General features: G+C 49.0%; 1 protein-coding gene across 1 annotated transcript; it reads right to left on the reverse strand.

Moving 5' to 3' along the window:
* Positions 1–1,699: 1,699 nt before the first annotated feature.
* Positions 1,700–15,015, reverse strand: RCN1 (reticulocalbin 1). Its single transcript, XM_070383603.1, has 6 exons — positions 14,452–15,015; positions 9,430–9,623; positions 8,256–8,434; positions 6,530–6,590; positions 3,746–3,945; positions 1,700–2,873 (listed from the first exon to the last, which is right to left on the reverse strand). Exons 1-6 carry the CDS (start codon positions 14,703–14,705, stop codon positions 2,766–2,768), a joined length of 996 nt encoding a protein of 331 aa, XP_070239704.1. The 5' UTR covers positions 14,706–15,015; the 3' UTR covers positions 1,700–2,765.
* Between the last annotated feature and the right edge of the window lie 340 nt (positions 15,016–15,355).

Genomic DNA, 15,355 nt, shown 5'->3' on the forward strand with positions numbered 1-15,355 from the left:
GTTGGTTGATAGGTGCCCCCTGCAAAAGATATGTCTCCCTCCTAACTCCTGGAACCTGTGAATATGAGCTTACTTGGAAAAATGGCCTTTTGCAGATATAATTAAGGATCTAGAGATCAGATCACCCTGGATTATCTAGGTGGGCCCTAAAGCCAATTCCAAGTGTCCTTGTAAGAGACACACAAAAGAGAGACTCACTCAGAGAGAGGGAAGAAGGCCGTAAGACGGATGCAGGGTGGAGTGAAGCAGCCACAGCGAGCACACCTGGAACTACCAGAAGAAGGAAGAAGCAAGAAAGATTGTAGGATTCTCCCTTAGAACGTTCAGGAGCACAGTCCTGCTGAGGATGCCATGGTTTGATGACATCACTGGCTCAGCAGACATGAGTTTGAGCAAACTCCAGGTGACCGTGAAGGACAGGGAAGCCTGGTGTACCGCAGTCCATGGGCTGCGAAGAGTAAGACACGACTTAGCTACTGAACAACAGTCCTGCCAACGACTTGATTTCAGACTCCAGCCTGCATTGTGAGTTTCTGTTGTTGAAAGCCACACTTTTCTATGGTAATTTATATAGCAGTCCTAGGAAACAAACATAAATGGCAATATGTACATACCAAGCAGAAAATAAAACAGGGAAATGTGGACTCAAATGCTGTCATTGTTTAGTTGCTAAGTTGTATCCAATTCTTTGGCGACCCCATGGACTGTAGCCAGGGGGTCGTGGTTCCTCTGTCCATGGATTCTCCAGGCAAGAATACTGGAGTGGGTTGCCATTCCTTCCTCCAGGGGATCTTTCTGACCCAGGGATCGAACCTGCAGCTCCTACATTGGCAGGCAGATTCTTTACCATTGAGTCATCAGGGCAGCCTGAGGGACTATTACAAATAATGGGAGTTGGGAAGGTCCCCTTTGAGGAATCATGTGAGTTACCCCAGGATGTGTGAAGTGGGGGTTCCCAATGAGAAAGGATGGCAAGTGCAAAGGGCCCAACTTCGAAATGAATTTGGTGTGTTTGAGGACCAGAAAGTCAGTGAGGCTGCTGTGGGAGGTGAAACCTAGTGATGCTGATGAGGTGGGAAAGGACCAGATGCTATAGGGCCTGGTAGGCCTTGGGAGTCCCTTGGATACCAAGGAGATCAAACCAGTTAATTCTAAAGAAAACCAACCCTGAATATTCATTGGAAGGACTGATGCTGAAGCTGAGGCACCAGTACTTTGGCCACCTGATGCAAAGAGGCAACTCACTGGAAAAGACCCTGATACTAGGAAGGCAGGAGGGGACAAAAGAGGATGAGATGGTTGGATGGCATCACCAGTACAATGGACATGAACTTGGGCAAACTCTGGGAGATAGTGAAGGACAGGGAAGCTCGGCATGCTGCAGTTCATGGGGTGGTAAAAAGTCATCAGGCACGACTTGGCGACTGAACAGGCCTTTGTAAGAAGCCTAGATTTCCTTCCAGCTGAAACTTGTCTCTGAAAGGTCTTACAGTTAAGACGACCTGCAGTTTCTCTAATTATCATAGAGAAGTACATATTAAATAGGTAAATATGAGTATGTCCTGAACATTCTAGTAGTTGGATTTTTAAAATGTAGAACTTCTTTAACCTTACTCATGTCATCTCATCCCTCTGTTAAATTCTCTATCAGCAGAGAATAATGTCACAGATGGTATGTGTGAAGTCAAACACCACAGGACACAGTAGAAAATCCTCAGAGGGATCCTTTATTCATTCACTTTCTACTTATAAGGTGGAATTTCAACCTGTAAAAGTTCTTTCTTCCAGTTTAGCCAGTGACTTGGAACACTACTTTGTCAACTCCATAGTGTAAGGGGTCCCAGGGCAGGTTGGAAGGCTGTGGATTCACCGGACTGGGAGAGATGGGTTCCGGAGCTCCACTAGGCAGGTTTCCCTAGGACCCCACTCTCTATTCCTGTCCGAGGTCAGCAAGGCAATGGATTGGATTTCTAGTCACTTTTTCAAAGATCAGATCTACTTCATTTACATGTCAAGAAGAATTTCTCAAGTATAATAAAGTGTTTACCATTTTCCTATAGTTCTTCAAATGCCTGACATTCATCTTTTCTCTCTACATTTAAAATTCCTTTCTTTTTCATATTACCTTTCTTAATTGCTTCTTATTGTAAAAAAAAAAAAAAAAAGACAAAAAAGATGGGTGGATCTGTTGTGCACATTAGCAGGTTCATAAGAAAAATGCACAGAGGTTTATATGCCATTTACAGTAACAGCTCAGAGTACAGTCAAGAAGGAAGAATTTGAAATAATCAGCCTTGCTCTGCAAGAAGCCTGTGTAGGAAGATACCACTGAAGCTTAATCAGAATTTTCCTTTACCAACTATTAACAGTGGCAAATGTAAAAAAATCTGCAGTTAAAATGCACAGCAGTCACTCCATTATACTGTCCTCTCCCCACCTACCCAACTTCTAAATAATAGGGCTTTTCAAATTTCATTCTTCTTTAGTTCAAATTTCATGGAAAAAAGCTAAAAAGTCATGTTTTAGTAAGGTATCCCCACTGCAATTTACCAAGATTTTAATGTGCTTGAAGAGAAATGTTACTCAAAGAATAGTGGTGAGTATTTTCCAGCAAATATTGAGTAAAAAACAATTTTAACCCCAATCTGAGGTGATAAATTTGCTTTCTGTGGAGACATAACTGCTGTAAGTGAGACAATTGTAGCAACCATCCAGGACAATAAAACAAAGGCTATGACAGTCTGTCATGTTATGGTGAGTTTGCATCAGAGCTCATCATGGTTTTTGGTGAGGTCTTCCCCATAATTGGTAGCTTGGCTTCCAACAAACATGTTCCAGTTGTCTAAGATCTCCTCTTTAGTGAGCTTTTCATCCTAGAGGAGAGAAGAAAGCGCTTTGTCACAGAAACTCTGAGTAAATAGCTCAGCCTGACACTCATGTTATTTCATTGATCTGCAACGTTTAAAATATTACAATTCATAATTAAGAAACTGCTGGGTATCTCTTTCATCTACCATCACTGTTCTGCAAAACCCTAAATGGAACAGCCTCCTGCTATAAACACTGTGCTAAAATATATCAGAAAAGTCCTCAAGGAATTCAGAAGCCGGAGTCTGGTTATGTCTACATGCAGTGCTGGCATTCCCAAAACAGGCTCTGAAGAATTCCACTTCCCTTTTATGGCCTGACTGCAGAACCTGACTGTCTCCCGAGAATTCGGAGCAGTGATCAAAATGGGAAGAGGCAGGACCTCTTTCACATCTTATATATTTGCATATTGACCAGTGGATGTTGGCACTGGAGCCAGCACAGTAAGCTGGCCTGATGCCTGGGCCTTCATGTGATGGGATCCCTTCTGCCTCACATGCTGCAGATGTCTGATGAGAGTCTGCTGAAGGAATGAATGGATGAAAAGCTGATCCTAGGGTGATGCAGGGCATACCTCTTAAATCCTTGCCTGCCTACAGCCAACAAAGTGACCGGCACTGTGATCCTAGGAGATGTCAGTGAACCTAAGTGCAACCCACAACAGGCTCTCTAGGAATAGGAACATCTGGCCTAATGAGCTCACTGCGGGTTATCGCGATGTCGGCCAAGTTCACAGGTCTCAGATGTAGGGCAGGAATGAGAGAGATCAATAAGGGCACGGCCGCACAGGCCAAGACAAACATCTAAGAAGCAAACAGAAGCAATCTTATGTAAACTGTCTCCCTTCAAGGAACAGTTCCAGAACACTGAGAAATACCTTGTTTTTGTCTGACTCGTACACCAGGTGCCTGGCCTCGGCCTGCGCGTGGTCGTAGTCTTGGGGAAGGATCCAGTGACGAATCTCATCTTTGTCCAGCTTCCCATCCTTGTTCAGATCCCGGAATTCATTAAACTGCTCCCGTTCTGACAGTACCCAGTCTGGCTCAGGGCCACTCTCCTCGTGGGAAAACATATCAGCTAGAAGGGAAGGCTGTTCTTGGTTATGAAGACTAGTGGGAAGGTAAATCTAAGAAAACCTGACCTCCAGCAGTCAAGAGACCTAATCAGATACCTGGGGGGCAGTCTACTCTTGGGTAAAGAATACAATGATTTATCTTCTCTAAGAGCCACTGAGTGAAAGAGAAAGAACTGTGCTTGGAAGCCAGAAGGTGAATTCTGCCCTTTGACTTAGTCCAGTACCTTGTCTAAAGGGCAGACAGTAATTTATTATTCAAAAGGTTATTATCAAGGTCAAATGGGACATTTCTGTGAAAACCCTCTACAACCCAGCCTGGAACTATACAGGTGAAAACTAATAATAATGACCAATACCAGCACTTTCTATGGTCCAGATGCTGTATGGAATGCATACTTTTTTAAATTTGAGTTTTCATTATAATCCTATGAAGTAGGTGTTGTTATTCCCACTTTATAGATGAGAACACTGAGGCACAGCCTTAACCCAAGGAGGACCCATAGCTAGCATGAGAATGTAGTTGACTATACAGGAACACGAGCACTCTGCTTCCAACCCATAGTCTTAACCACTGTGTTTATTACTGTTGCTGTTTATATCATTTGCAGAGGGCTTTTACATATATTTTACTTCACCTTTAAAGCAATTTTATAAGACAGATCAATAACCTTGTTTTACAAAATGGCAGGGAAAAGGAAAAAGGCAAAGCTTATCCACTGTTTGCTAAGCCACTAGATTTTCTAGGAAAAGAAAGATACCTTGTGGGCAATTTCTCTTTGATGGAAACAGCTTGGAAATGTCAGGTGGCAGAGACAGTAGATAGATAGTGAATGAAGGAAAAAGAGAGGCAAGACCCTGGCTGGGTTCAGCTACAAGTAGACTCACACCATCCTGGAAACATGGGTGCTGTGCCTTCCCGTTTTACAGATGAGGAGACTGAGGCTTATAGGCTTATATGGAGTGATTACATGACTCCCACAGGGTCACAGAGTTAGTAAGTGGAGAAGCCAGGACTCTTAATTCCCGCGTTCTCCCCACTGTATCATGTCACCGCTTGTCCCTGCCTGTAGAGAAGGCTCCTCCCTAAAGGAAGTAGCTTGCTAGACCAGATACCTGGTCTCTGACAGCAAGTCGCTCAGAATTCAGTTTTCAAGAACAATGCCCCCATCAGCCTCTCTGCCAGTGTCCGGTACAAAAAAAATGTTTCTTTTAGGCAAAGTCACTCAAGGGTTTTGCCCCCGCCATGTACCTTTTCAATGCGGATCAGGAAGAGAGTGAGGCAGAGCACACACTTGAAATCAGAAGAGCTACACCGTCTTAACCACCCTGCCTCCCCTTCAAGTCTAATTCCCTCACCACTGGGTGTGCGGGGCTCTGAAACTGCCCTCACACGCGTGTGCACCAGGCGTGAGACAGGCTGCAGTGTGCACACTGACGACGGGGCTGTCAGCACTGATTGTGCTACAGAGGGAATGCCACCGAGATGGCTTCAGTTACTGAGGCGAGAGCTGCCGTCACCACAGACACAGGAGAACAGCGTCTGCTGCTTCAGACCAAATACAATTCCGAATGGCTGGCAGAAACTCTGCTCTCCTTTACAGCAGGTACTTGTTCCTGTGTTTGGGGGGCAGAGTTAAACAAGCACGAACCGGAGACTGATGGCACCATGGGCGCTGCTTTTATTCAAGGTAACTGACTGTGTCTATTAAATATCTGCACAAAAGTTATATCCATCCCACCCCTCAAACGATTTTCCAGCTTTTACTTTACTGACACTTGGGAAGAGAAGAGCTATCCTGGGAAGGTGGCCTGCAGCTGGGGCCATGTGCCAAACCTCCCAAGCAGCAACCGCTGAGGATCAAATGGAAATATCCGCGCTGCCTCCTTCAGTCCCTCAGGCTGGAAGGGCTCTAACCAGGAGCAGCGGTTTCTGACCTGGGAGCTTAACTGGAGCCTCCTTTGACCAGGGCTCAGTTACCTGCAAACGCACTTCTGGATGTTGCTCAAGTGCAGCCCTTCAGAACAAAAAGCTGGGAACAGTACTCCCAATGAAAGACCAAAACCCAGAGGCATAAAACAGCCGTATGTGGCGAGACTATGCATTCTGTAAAAGGGTTTACCTAAGGAGGAACGCCTTTCTGCAGACAGCTTGGGCCTGTAAACAGTTCTGCTGACCACAGCTCTGTCTATTCCGTTTCTAGGCCCCGCTGACAAACAGTCTGCTGTAGAGTCCGTCCCGCAGCTCTAGGTCCCCTCTAGCCCCCCTCCCCAGCTCTGGGTCTCGCAAAGGGAGAAACTCTACAGTGTGATGAAGAGCACCTCTCAGAGCTGTGGGGTCAATGGCTGGCCTGGGCTCTTCTCCACCAGGAATGCCTCCCTGAGGCGTTGTATTGCCTGCAAGGCAGTGCACTGACCCTGCACCCCTAGGACTGCTGTGACAAGTCCCTCTCACTGGGAAGTCACAGGAGTGACACCAACAGACTTGCAGCTGCTGCTAAAGGAGACGTCTGAGGAAAAGTAGCCAGACGTGGGTGGAGGACTGGTGCCCAGTTGGGACAGAGGAGCAAGACTCCAGGCAGCACTCACCAATATACTCATCCTGATCCACAAAGCCGTCCCCATTCTTGTCGATGTCCTCCAGAGTTTCCTAGGAAGCAAAGGGGGAAAAGATGCAAGATAGCTCTGTGCACTCAGTAAATCTAACTACTGTCCTCCTCTGTCTGGCTTTTATGGCTTGAGGACTTCTGGCTCGTCTCCTGACCTCCCTGGGCATTAGTTTGTGATCTGTAAAAGAGAGGCAATGCCTTCTGTCCCTCCTCCCCCAGCCTACGATTTTAAAAGCAGAACACTCTCTGCAAATGAAAATGTACCTATAAGCCCAGATGTTCTCTTATTATGAAGCTCTGCCAAGCTAACCACCTCCACTCTCCTGCCTAATCGTCTCTGTGTACTGTGAGGAATCCAGGTTGAAACCCACTGGACTAAAATGATCACCAAGATAGATTCCACTGCTAACTGGACTATGAACACCAAGGTGACGTCAGGAAAATATGAACTGTGAACAACTGGAAAATCAAAGTATATCTGACTTGAATACATTTGGTGGCCCATAAGTAACAGCGTATAGAAAATCCCAAACGAACGTTTTGGCCACCCAATATTATGTTGTGTATTCAGTACATTTGGCCTCTGAACTAGGGTTTTTGTTTTTGTTTTGCTAGGGTAAGTAATTAAATGAGTCTACTGTCCATTGTCAGAGAAACAAAGGCATCCTGAAGAAAACAGCCAACCTGAGAACTGAGTCAATCCAGAAGCACATAATCCACTTCCCCATCTTCACTGTCTTCTGGCAAATTAGCCATCACTAAGTGGATGTTGGGTGTTAAAGGAACGATTCTTAGAGCCATTGCCCAGTCCTCAGGGTCACTGTGGTCATAAGGATGAAGCATCCATAAGCGAACCCATCCAAGACTGGAAAATGGAAATAGTCCAGGGCTGGTTGTTTCCCAGCAGCAAAACAATTGGAACTGCCTCAGGATGCCTGCCCTGGAAACAGGGGATCGGCGTTTGCTTTAATGTCAAGGAAAATGAAGACACTTGGGACCCGACAAGACACTATGGAAAGCAAATCCACTCCAAGGGGAGCACCCTTTCTAGACATGGTCTGACTTTACGTTTCCATATGATTTAACAGTCCAGTGCATTCCATTTCTGAGTCTTATTCTAGTTCCCTCAAAGCTGGCAAATGAGGCTCGTTAGTTGCTCACTAAACCCATCTGCTCTTTCTGGGCACACATCTAAACTGCCAGCGTAGGAGCCCATGTCAAATGTAGGAGCTCATGGAACATAAAAGGAAGGGAGGTGTCATTTCCTGGCCAGTACAGTAAAGGCATACCGTGCCTTCTCCTCAGTCCTTCTCTTCTGTCTATCAGATGAATACAGGGGATTGGCCAGGATGACCCCAAAGCCACAGGATGGTGGAGGACAAGATGGAAATGGCCTGGGGGCCTGCCAGCACTTGAGAACCACCCAGAAGATCCACTGATGGGGACCATCTGCCCTGGACTCGGTATAAGCAAGAACTAATTTTCGGTTATTGTGTTGAATAGCTGGGATTGGGGGCTACTTGTTACAGCAGCTCCCCTCCCCTGACTCATCTCCCGAGTACATAGGCATTCCAGTGTATTCCACTAGAAAGTCCTTGTCCAGTTCCCCTTGGGCTGAAGAACATTCTCACTTTGCAAGAAAGGATAAGGTTTTGGTGCTGCTTTGATTCGGTCTTTTCCCAGTCCGGGCTCTTTGGATATCTTACCAAAACCACAATTTCCTTCATATGCTCAAACTCCTCAGGATGCAGAAAGGCGGTGAACTCCTCCCGGGTGGCTGTCTGGTCACTATCGAGGTCTGCAGCCTTGAACCTTCTCTCGTCCCGTGGCAGCATCTTTTTAAAGGTGTGATGATCTGAGGTATCCTGAAACTCTGTGGGGTTTCCTACAGGATGTGCACAGAAACATGAACACTGAGCTACCAAGGACAGTGTTTCTCTCCAGATCACGCCCCGTGGTATTTAATATGAAGGGCAGAAGGTCCTGATGTGTCAGGTTTCTGAAACATTTGATTTCAGAATGCCTCCAGTGTCTGTCCCTCCAGGCCACCCTACAGCCAGGCCCTAAAGGCTTGTTAGGGGCATTACAGCAAGTGGTGGAAAACATAGGCTAGAGACCATATTAATATCCTACTTCACTTTGTGGTACCCTACTTTCATCATATTCTTTGACACAGAACATACAAAGGCTCCCTCGTACCTAGGACATCTGTTCTAAGTTCCTGCGAATCTTTCAAGACCTCTCTTAATCTAGCTGGGAGTGTGTGTCTTTGGTTCTCCTCAGGCCTGTCCTGTTACATATGGCCTCTATGAGGCAGCCATCTAGCATGTCTGCACCCCATGCTGGGCACACACCACTCCATCATTCCTCCCAAACAAGCATGTCTTATGTCCAAACCTTGCCCACTGCTGAAGGCATCGTTGCACCTTTGTCCCTCCAGCTGACCCACCTTTCCCACTCGTCTCCATCTCTCCAGATACAAATCCATTCTTTAAGGCCCAGTTCCCAAACCACCCTCCACCAGGAAGCCTTCCAAGACTGTTCTAGTTTACCCAGTCCTTGCTATCTGAAATTCAGCACACATGCTTCCTCTCTGCTTTGTTCTCTGGGTATGCCTCTGAGATCGTAAGCTCAGGTTGGAGAGCAGCTTATTTTTTAGTAGACCTTCACCCCCTTCCACCTACAAGTTCACTCAAAGTAAGCAGCCCAGTGTGTTGTTAGTAAGCAAAATAGGACGTTACACTGTTCTACTTAAGCAGGTTCTACTTAGCAGACTGTGACATCTTCCCGAAGTGGGTAGATATGATGAGAGAGTAATTTCCCACAAGAAGCCTGTTACTCGGGCCCCAGCTGTGTAATCGCTCCTGCAGCACCTCTTACCTAGGTAGTAACCATAGGTGGCTTGCTTGTATTCTTCCCAGGAAATTTTATCGTCTTTGTCCCGATCATAATCCTTCCAGACTTTGGCGACATTATCATAGATGTACCTTTTCTGCACCCGTTTGATCCAGGTTTTCAGCTCCTCGGTGGTGACAAAGCCGTCTCCATCACTGTCAATTCGATCAACAATTTTCCTGTAGTTTAAAAAAAAAAAAAAAAAATCCACGAGGCTATTATCAAGGCTTGTGTGATCCTGATCCAGAAAGAGATCAAACACCTGCAGAATCTAAAATGCTTAAGTGCTAAAATAAAATCAATGACCCAGTGATGCTTGAGAGGATCTTAAAGTTTAAGTTTTCCAAGAATGATATGTCTCTCTCCCCCCACCCAGTGCCAACAGCAGATGCTAGTGGATCAGGCTGTTCTGTCCTCATAAACTTGATGTGACCTCAGAATCCTTCGCAACACAGTGCTCTGCAAATAGACACTACCAATTGAGTGAGCTCATTTGTAAGATGAAACCTAGCAGTTTTCCCTGATGTAGTTTAACTCCCTTATTTTTAAAGTAATGAGGGAATAATTGGTACCACCGGAGTCAGAATCCATGTCCTCTGGCTCTAAACCCAATTCAAAAGATCGAAGAGTCTAGCTTTCTAACTAACCCAACAAAAAATAAGTGAGATTTTTATTTTGCTTTATCTCATCACTTTGGATTCAAAGACTTGAAACTTAAAGCAGGAGGAGACCAGATCGCTGACAGAGCAAAAAATGTCAGGGATGAAAGGGCCTTGACATCGTGGAAACTAAACAAGAAACCTGAGCAGCTGCAGGAACCTCAACCTCCTGCTCTTAGGGTGAAGGCCACTGTGTCCACTGGCATATCCTGCTCCACAGCTGGCCCGGGTTCCAGCAACTCCCCACTGGGCTTCACTGCTGCTGCTGCTGCTGCTAAGTCGCTTCAGTCGTATCCGACTCTGTGCGACACCAGAGACGGCAGCCCACCAAGCTCCCTCGTCCCTGGGATTCTCCAGGCAAGAACACTGGAGTGGGTTGCCATTTCCTTCTCCAATGCATGAAAGTGAAGTCGCTCAGTCGTGTCCGACTCCTAGCGACCCCATGGACTGCAGCGTACCAGGCTACTCCGTCCATGGGATTTGCCAGGCAAGAGTACTGGAGTGGGGTGCCATTGCCTTCTCCTAGGGCACCGCATACCCCTGTGCAGAGCAAATGTCAAGCTGGGAACCTCAACAGTGTCCATCTCTTAGGCCAGAGGGCCCATGCTGGGGATGCCAGCCCTGAGAGGAACTTTAAAGACTCCTGAAAGCTACTTCCAGTGTTTAAGAAAGTTTTACCATAGTAGTTCATTTACCTGAAAAGAGGTCATACAGGCTAATTAGGGATTTGTTTTCTTTGCTTTGGGGTGGAATTTTATCAACTCCAACTTTCTTACCGTGAACACAAGTTCAAATTGGCAGTTACTCTTTGATCAGAAATGGAAATGAGCTCATTAGTACTTAAGTCTCCATCCCCTACCTGAACCTGGGTAGCCCAAGTTCCTCCTTCTCAGGAACTTGGCCCTTCCTTGCAATTTTGACAGGTCTCAAGACTGGAAGACTAAAGCTCAAGTATCTTGCTTCCAGGAAATGACAACCAAACACAGCAGAATTCTTTCAATACCGTCAAGTGTTTAGCCTACCTACTATGTGCCAGGCACTGCTCCAGTCCTGGCAGTGGTGACATGCCCATCAGTTATCCAAAGCCAACTGAGAAGCAGAATCTCAAACCAGCAAAGACCAAATGACGTCAGACAGTATACAACCTGCTTTTTGGAGAGGACAGCATCCAACGTATGCCAAAGAAATATCCAGAACATAGCTCAGCCTGACACATAGTAGGACCTCAATAAATATTTGCTGGAAGCATAAATCATCCTAACTTCTCTCTTTAAAAATCTCAAACATGAGCTATAGGAAAAGGTAGCTATGATGTAGATAAACCAAATGCTACAATCAGAACACCAGGATCCTAGTCCTGAGTGATCTCGGGCGTATAACTTGAGTCTCTGTTTCTCCATCTGTAAACTGGACACCTACTTTACAAGGAATGTTGGGAGGGTTAGAGGAGACAGTGTGCACCTTTCCTCACTAAGGACGATAATCCCCAACACAGGTAGATGGAGAACTCAAACAGGTAACAGAAGTAAGCAAAGCAGGACGTCCCACGTGGTCCAGTGACTAAGACTCCGATGAGCTTCCAAAGTAGGGACCCTCAGTTTGATCCCTGATCCAGGAACTAAGATCCCGCAGGCCACAACGAAGACCCAGTGCAGCCAAATAAATAAAATTAAAATGTAAAAAAAGAAGCCAGCGAAGCATCAGGGGACTGCCCACCAGCTGCCAAAGAAGGCTGCTCAGCTCTGCTCCAGGCAATGACCTCCACAAGGAATAACAGGCCATGGGTGTCAACAGAAACCAAAAATCGGGGTCTGTATGTGAAGTCACTCCGATGCTAAATGTTGGCAAGTAATTTTTATTTTTTTCTAAGACTGTGCACCACGTTTGCAACTTCCCGAAGCCTGTGGGTCCCTACTTTTTTGTCTTTGGGGGCCTTAGATCTGCCACGTTTTCAGAATCTATGCGCAAGACGGTGGTGACGAAGCTGCCTGGACCCAGCCAAGCTCCCCGCTCTGCAGCCCAGACTTGGAGCTGTGGACAGAAAGATGGCTTCTCACACTCAGCCCATCCCATACGGCGCCCACCTTTCATTTCCAACCTTCCAACCCGCACTCCCCCCGCCCACCTCTAGCCCAGATTTACTTTGTAGGTGAGCAGTGTGTCTACTGTCCCTGCAGTGGCTCAGGCCAGAGACCAGAGGCCACTCTAGATTGCTCCCTCCTCTCCCCGCCCCCGCCACGCTGAGCCAAGAGCAAGCACTGCCAGTTCCAGCCCCAACGTGGCTCAGGGTTCAGCCTCTCCCACCGTGCCTGATTCAGGCACTCACGGCCACCCCATGCCCCAGGCCCCCCTTCTGTGCCTCGGTTATGTTCTCTGCCCTGCTGCCAGTCCAACTTTCCTAATGCATTTTGGGATAATAATGTTTCTACCATGTACAGGATAATGTCTAATCTCCACCTCACAAAAGTCCCTCTGTCCTGCCTTGGCCTCCTCGCCACTCCCACCTCCCACTTCCCCGTCCCTTTACTGTCCCAATACCCGGAATCCAAAGGAACAGATTTAAAACTGTCTATAAGCAGGCTCTTCTTTCTTCAGGAATGCCTTTCCCTGTTCATAAGCTTGGTGACCTCTGAGTCATGCCACAAGCCCTGGTCAGATGACATCCCAACCCCCCCCAAACCCCTGTCTCCAGCCTGAAGCTTTCGGGGGCTCCTCCTAGATGTGGTCACTAGGGCTTTTACATGCCACCATCACACCAATTATGCGTAGCATCTGCTCCAACCTCTCTTCTCTGCATATGATTATAAGTACTTTATGGCCTAGAGCATAAAGTTTTATTTTTGTAGTTGTCAGGTATCTAACACCCTGCTGAGCACATAGCAGTCTTTCAAATTTTTTTTTTTCATTAGTAAATGAATGCAGCAAAAGTCTTCATCCAAGGGTCAAATACATCACCACTAGGCTTACTTGTCCTGCTCTAACCACTAAGCTTACTTGTCCTGATGAAGGCATATACTGGAAGCTTTAGGATGGAAAACTAGAATTCCCTTCTCCAGTTCCTCAAACCTCTCCTCCTCCTCACTGGTGACAAACGGCTTCCACCCAGGGCCCCTGAATAAATCAGCCTCCAAGTGCCTCAAAGCAATACAATGGACTGAACTCATCAATGGCCCCCATTGTTAAGACTCAAACTAGAAGAGAAAGTACTTCTCTGCAGAATAAAACGTGATTGTTAGGAGGTGACTTTGAAGTTCAAAGATCCTTTCTATCAGCGCAGGCGGATGGTGCACCTACACAATAGGTGTAATTTAGCCTCACAGTCTGTCCAATCACACTGGCCTTTGGTGGCCCCATCCGCACAGGGACGGCTGTGTTCTTTTTCCTTGTAGCAGAGCAGAAAGACCTCCACCCCTGGGAAGCAGATTCCTGGAGGCCTGGTGCCCAGTAGGCAGGGCTCTTGGGACCCTCCCCAGCCAGGTCTCCATCAGGGCTCAGGCTGGCTGTAGACTCCTCTGTGGAAGGGTTTCCAGAGAACCTCTGACAGCGCTCAAGTGTCTCTCCAGGGCCTGTGCAGAGGGTGCACTGAGATGTACCCACGTTTTGTTTCCGAGGCTTGGTTCCTGACTCAGCAGCGTTCAAGGGTGAAATTCACAACCTGCCATCACACACCACCCTCCAGCCTTTTGCCCTCGGCTGCCAACAGAAGATGCTGGAGACAGAAACGAAGGGACCAGTTTCCATTCCCACCCCTCCATCCCTATCTCCTAATGCCCCTCCCTTCTTAATAGCAGGATTCTCATACTCCCTACTTCAGGTATGGGGGCGACTGAGCAGAAGACAAGAACACCTCAGTCCCAGCCCTGGGACACCGTCCAGGAATCAAGCCTCCGCCTGCCCCTTCCTCTTTTATCCATTAACGATCATCCTTGAGACCTTAGCAGTGTCTCCTGCCTCCCCTCTTGGAATGGGAGAAGACAGAAACCAGGAGGGTGGGGAAGAACTCCTATCACTAAAAGGCCACCGTGGACAAATTCTTCTTTTGTACGCTCCCTCCCCTCTCTTCTGATGCAACCCGGGGGAGGGGGCGGGCCCTGGCCGTCCTGGCTCCGGAGACCGCTGCCACGTTCTCGCCTCCCCGCGGCAAGCCACCCCGGCCCTGGGCGGCGATCTCCATGCAAGGTCCCGGCGCCCGCGGGCAAACTTTGCTTCAGCCCCGCCGCCCGGCCCGCCCGGCCCACGCCCTCGGGTCCCGGCGCCGATTTCGCTTTCGCTTTGCGGCCCGTGGCCAGGGCGGCTCCGGCCCGAGGGGCCCCGCCGGCACCTGCGGCGTCCCCGAGCGCGGCCTCACCCCAGCCTCTCCTTGCTCTCCTCCGAGGTGAGCTGGTCGAAGGTCTTGGAGTCCTCCTTGCCCAGGAAGGCCTCGTGGTCGTACTGGAAGCTCTGGTTGTCCTCGGCCGGCCGCTCGCCCAGGTCCGAGTCGGGCCGCACCACGCGCTCCTTGCGCACGGTGGGCTTGGCCCACAGCGCCGGAGGCGCCAGCAGCAGCGCCAGCAGCAGCCCCAGGGCCAGCCCCAGGTGGCGACCGCGGCCGCCGCGCGCCATCGTCCGGAGGAGAGCGCGGCCCGCGGGAAGGCTCCGAGCGAGCGACGAGCGGCGGCTCGGGAATGGGGGCTTAGAGCGCGCGCGGCGGCGGCGGGGCTGGGGCCAGGGCCGGCGCCGGGAGGGAGGGGACGGGCCGGCCCCTCGGCCAGCGCCCGCCCCGTGCCAGAGCTGAGGGGCGCGCCCCGGGCGGCGGGCAGGAGAGCGCCGGACAGCCCCGCTCACGAGCCCATTGGCCGCCGGGCTGCGGGGGGAGGCCGGAGCCGCGGAGCCACGTCGCCCGCCCGGGTGGTGGGCGCGGGGCTCGGGTTTCGCCTGGGCCCCTCCCCGCGATCTCGTAGCGAGGGGCGGGCCCAGGCGGACTGGGCCGGAGACTGGAGGGCTCCTTAGAAGACCGGGAAGTTCTTTGTCGAGCAACAGATGTTCGGGGTAAAACTCCCTCTCTCTTTTTCCAGTTCCGGAGAACTGAGAGGAGGGAGGCGCTGCCCCCCGCACCCGCCCCAACTTCCGACTCAGCTCTAGACCCCGCCTCAAGATGTACTCTTAAAACAAACTCAACCCCACTTAACCAAACTTGGGGTTCCCTGGCGGCTCAGACGGTAAAGAATCCGCCTGCAATGCGGGAGACCTGGGTTCGATCCCTGGGTTGGGAA

The sequence above is a fragment of the Bos mutus genome, chromosome 15, assembly GCF_027580195.1.
Source record: "Bos mutus isolate GX-2022 chromosome 15, NWIPB_WYAK_1.1, whole genome shotgun sequence".
Lineage (NCBI taxonomy): Eukaryota > Metazoa > Chordata > Mammalia > Artiodactyla > Bovidae > Bos > Bos mutus.

Excerpts from the sequence above, each read along its gene's own strand:
- RCN1 (XM_070383603.1), bottom strand. The coding sequence starts at position 14,705 with ATGGCGCGCGGCGGCCGCGGTCGCCACCTGGGGCTGGCCCTGGGGCTG. Across the intron at positions 6,591-8,255 it reads TGAAGGAAATTGTGGTTTTG|GAAACTCTGGAGGACATCGA; the intron begins GTAAGATATCCA and ends TTTGCTTCCTAG. Across the intron at positions 3,946-6,529 it reads GGATCAGGATGAGTATATTG|CTGATATGTTTTCCCACGAG; the intron begins GTGAGTGCTGCC and ends CTTCCCTTCTAG.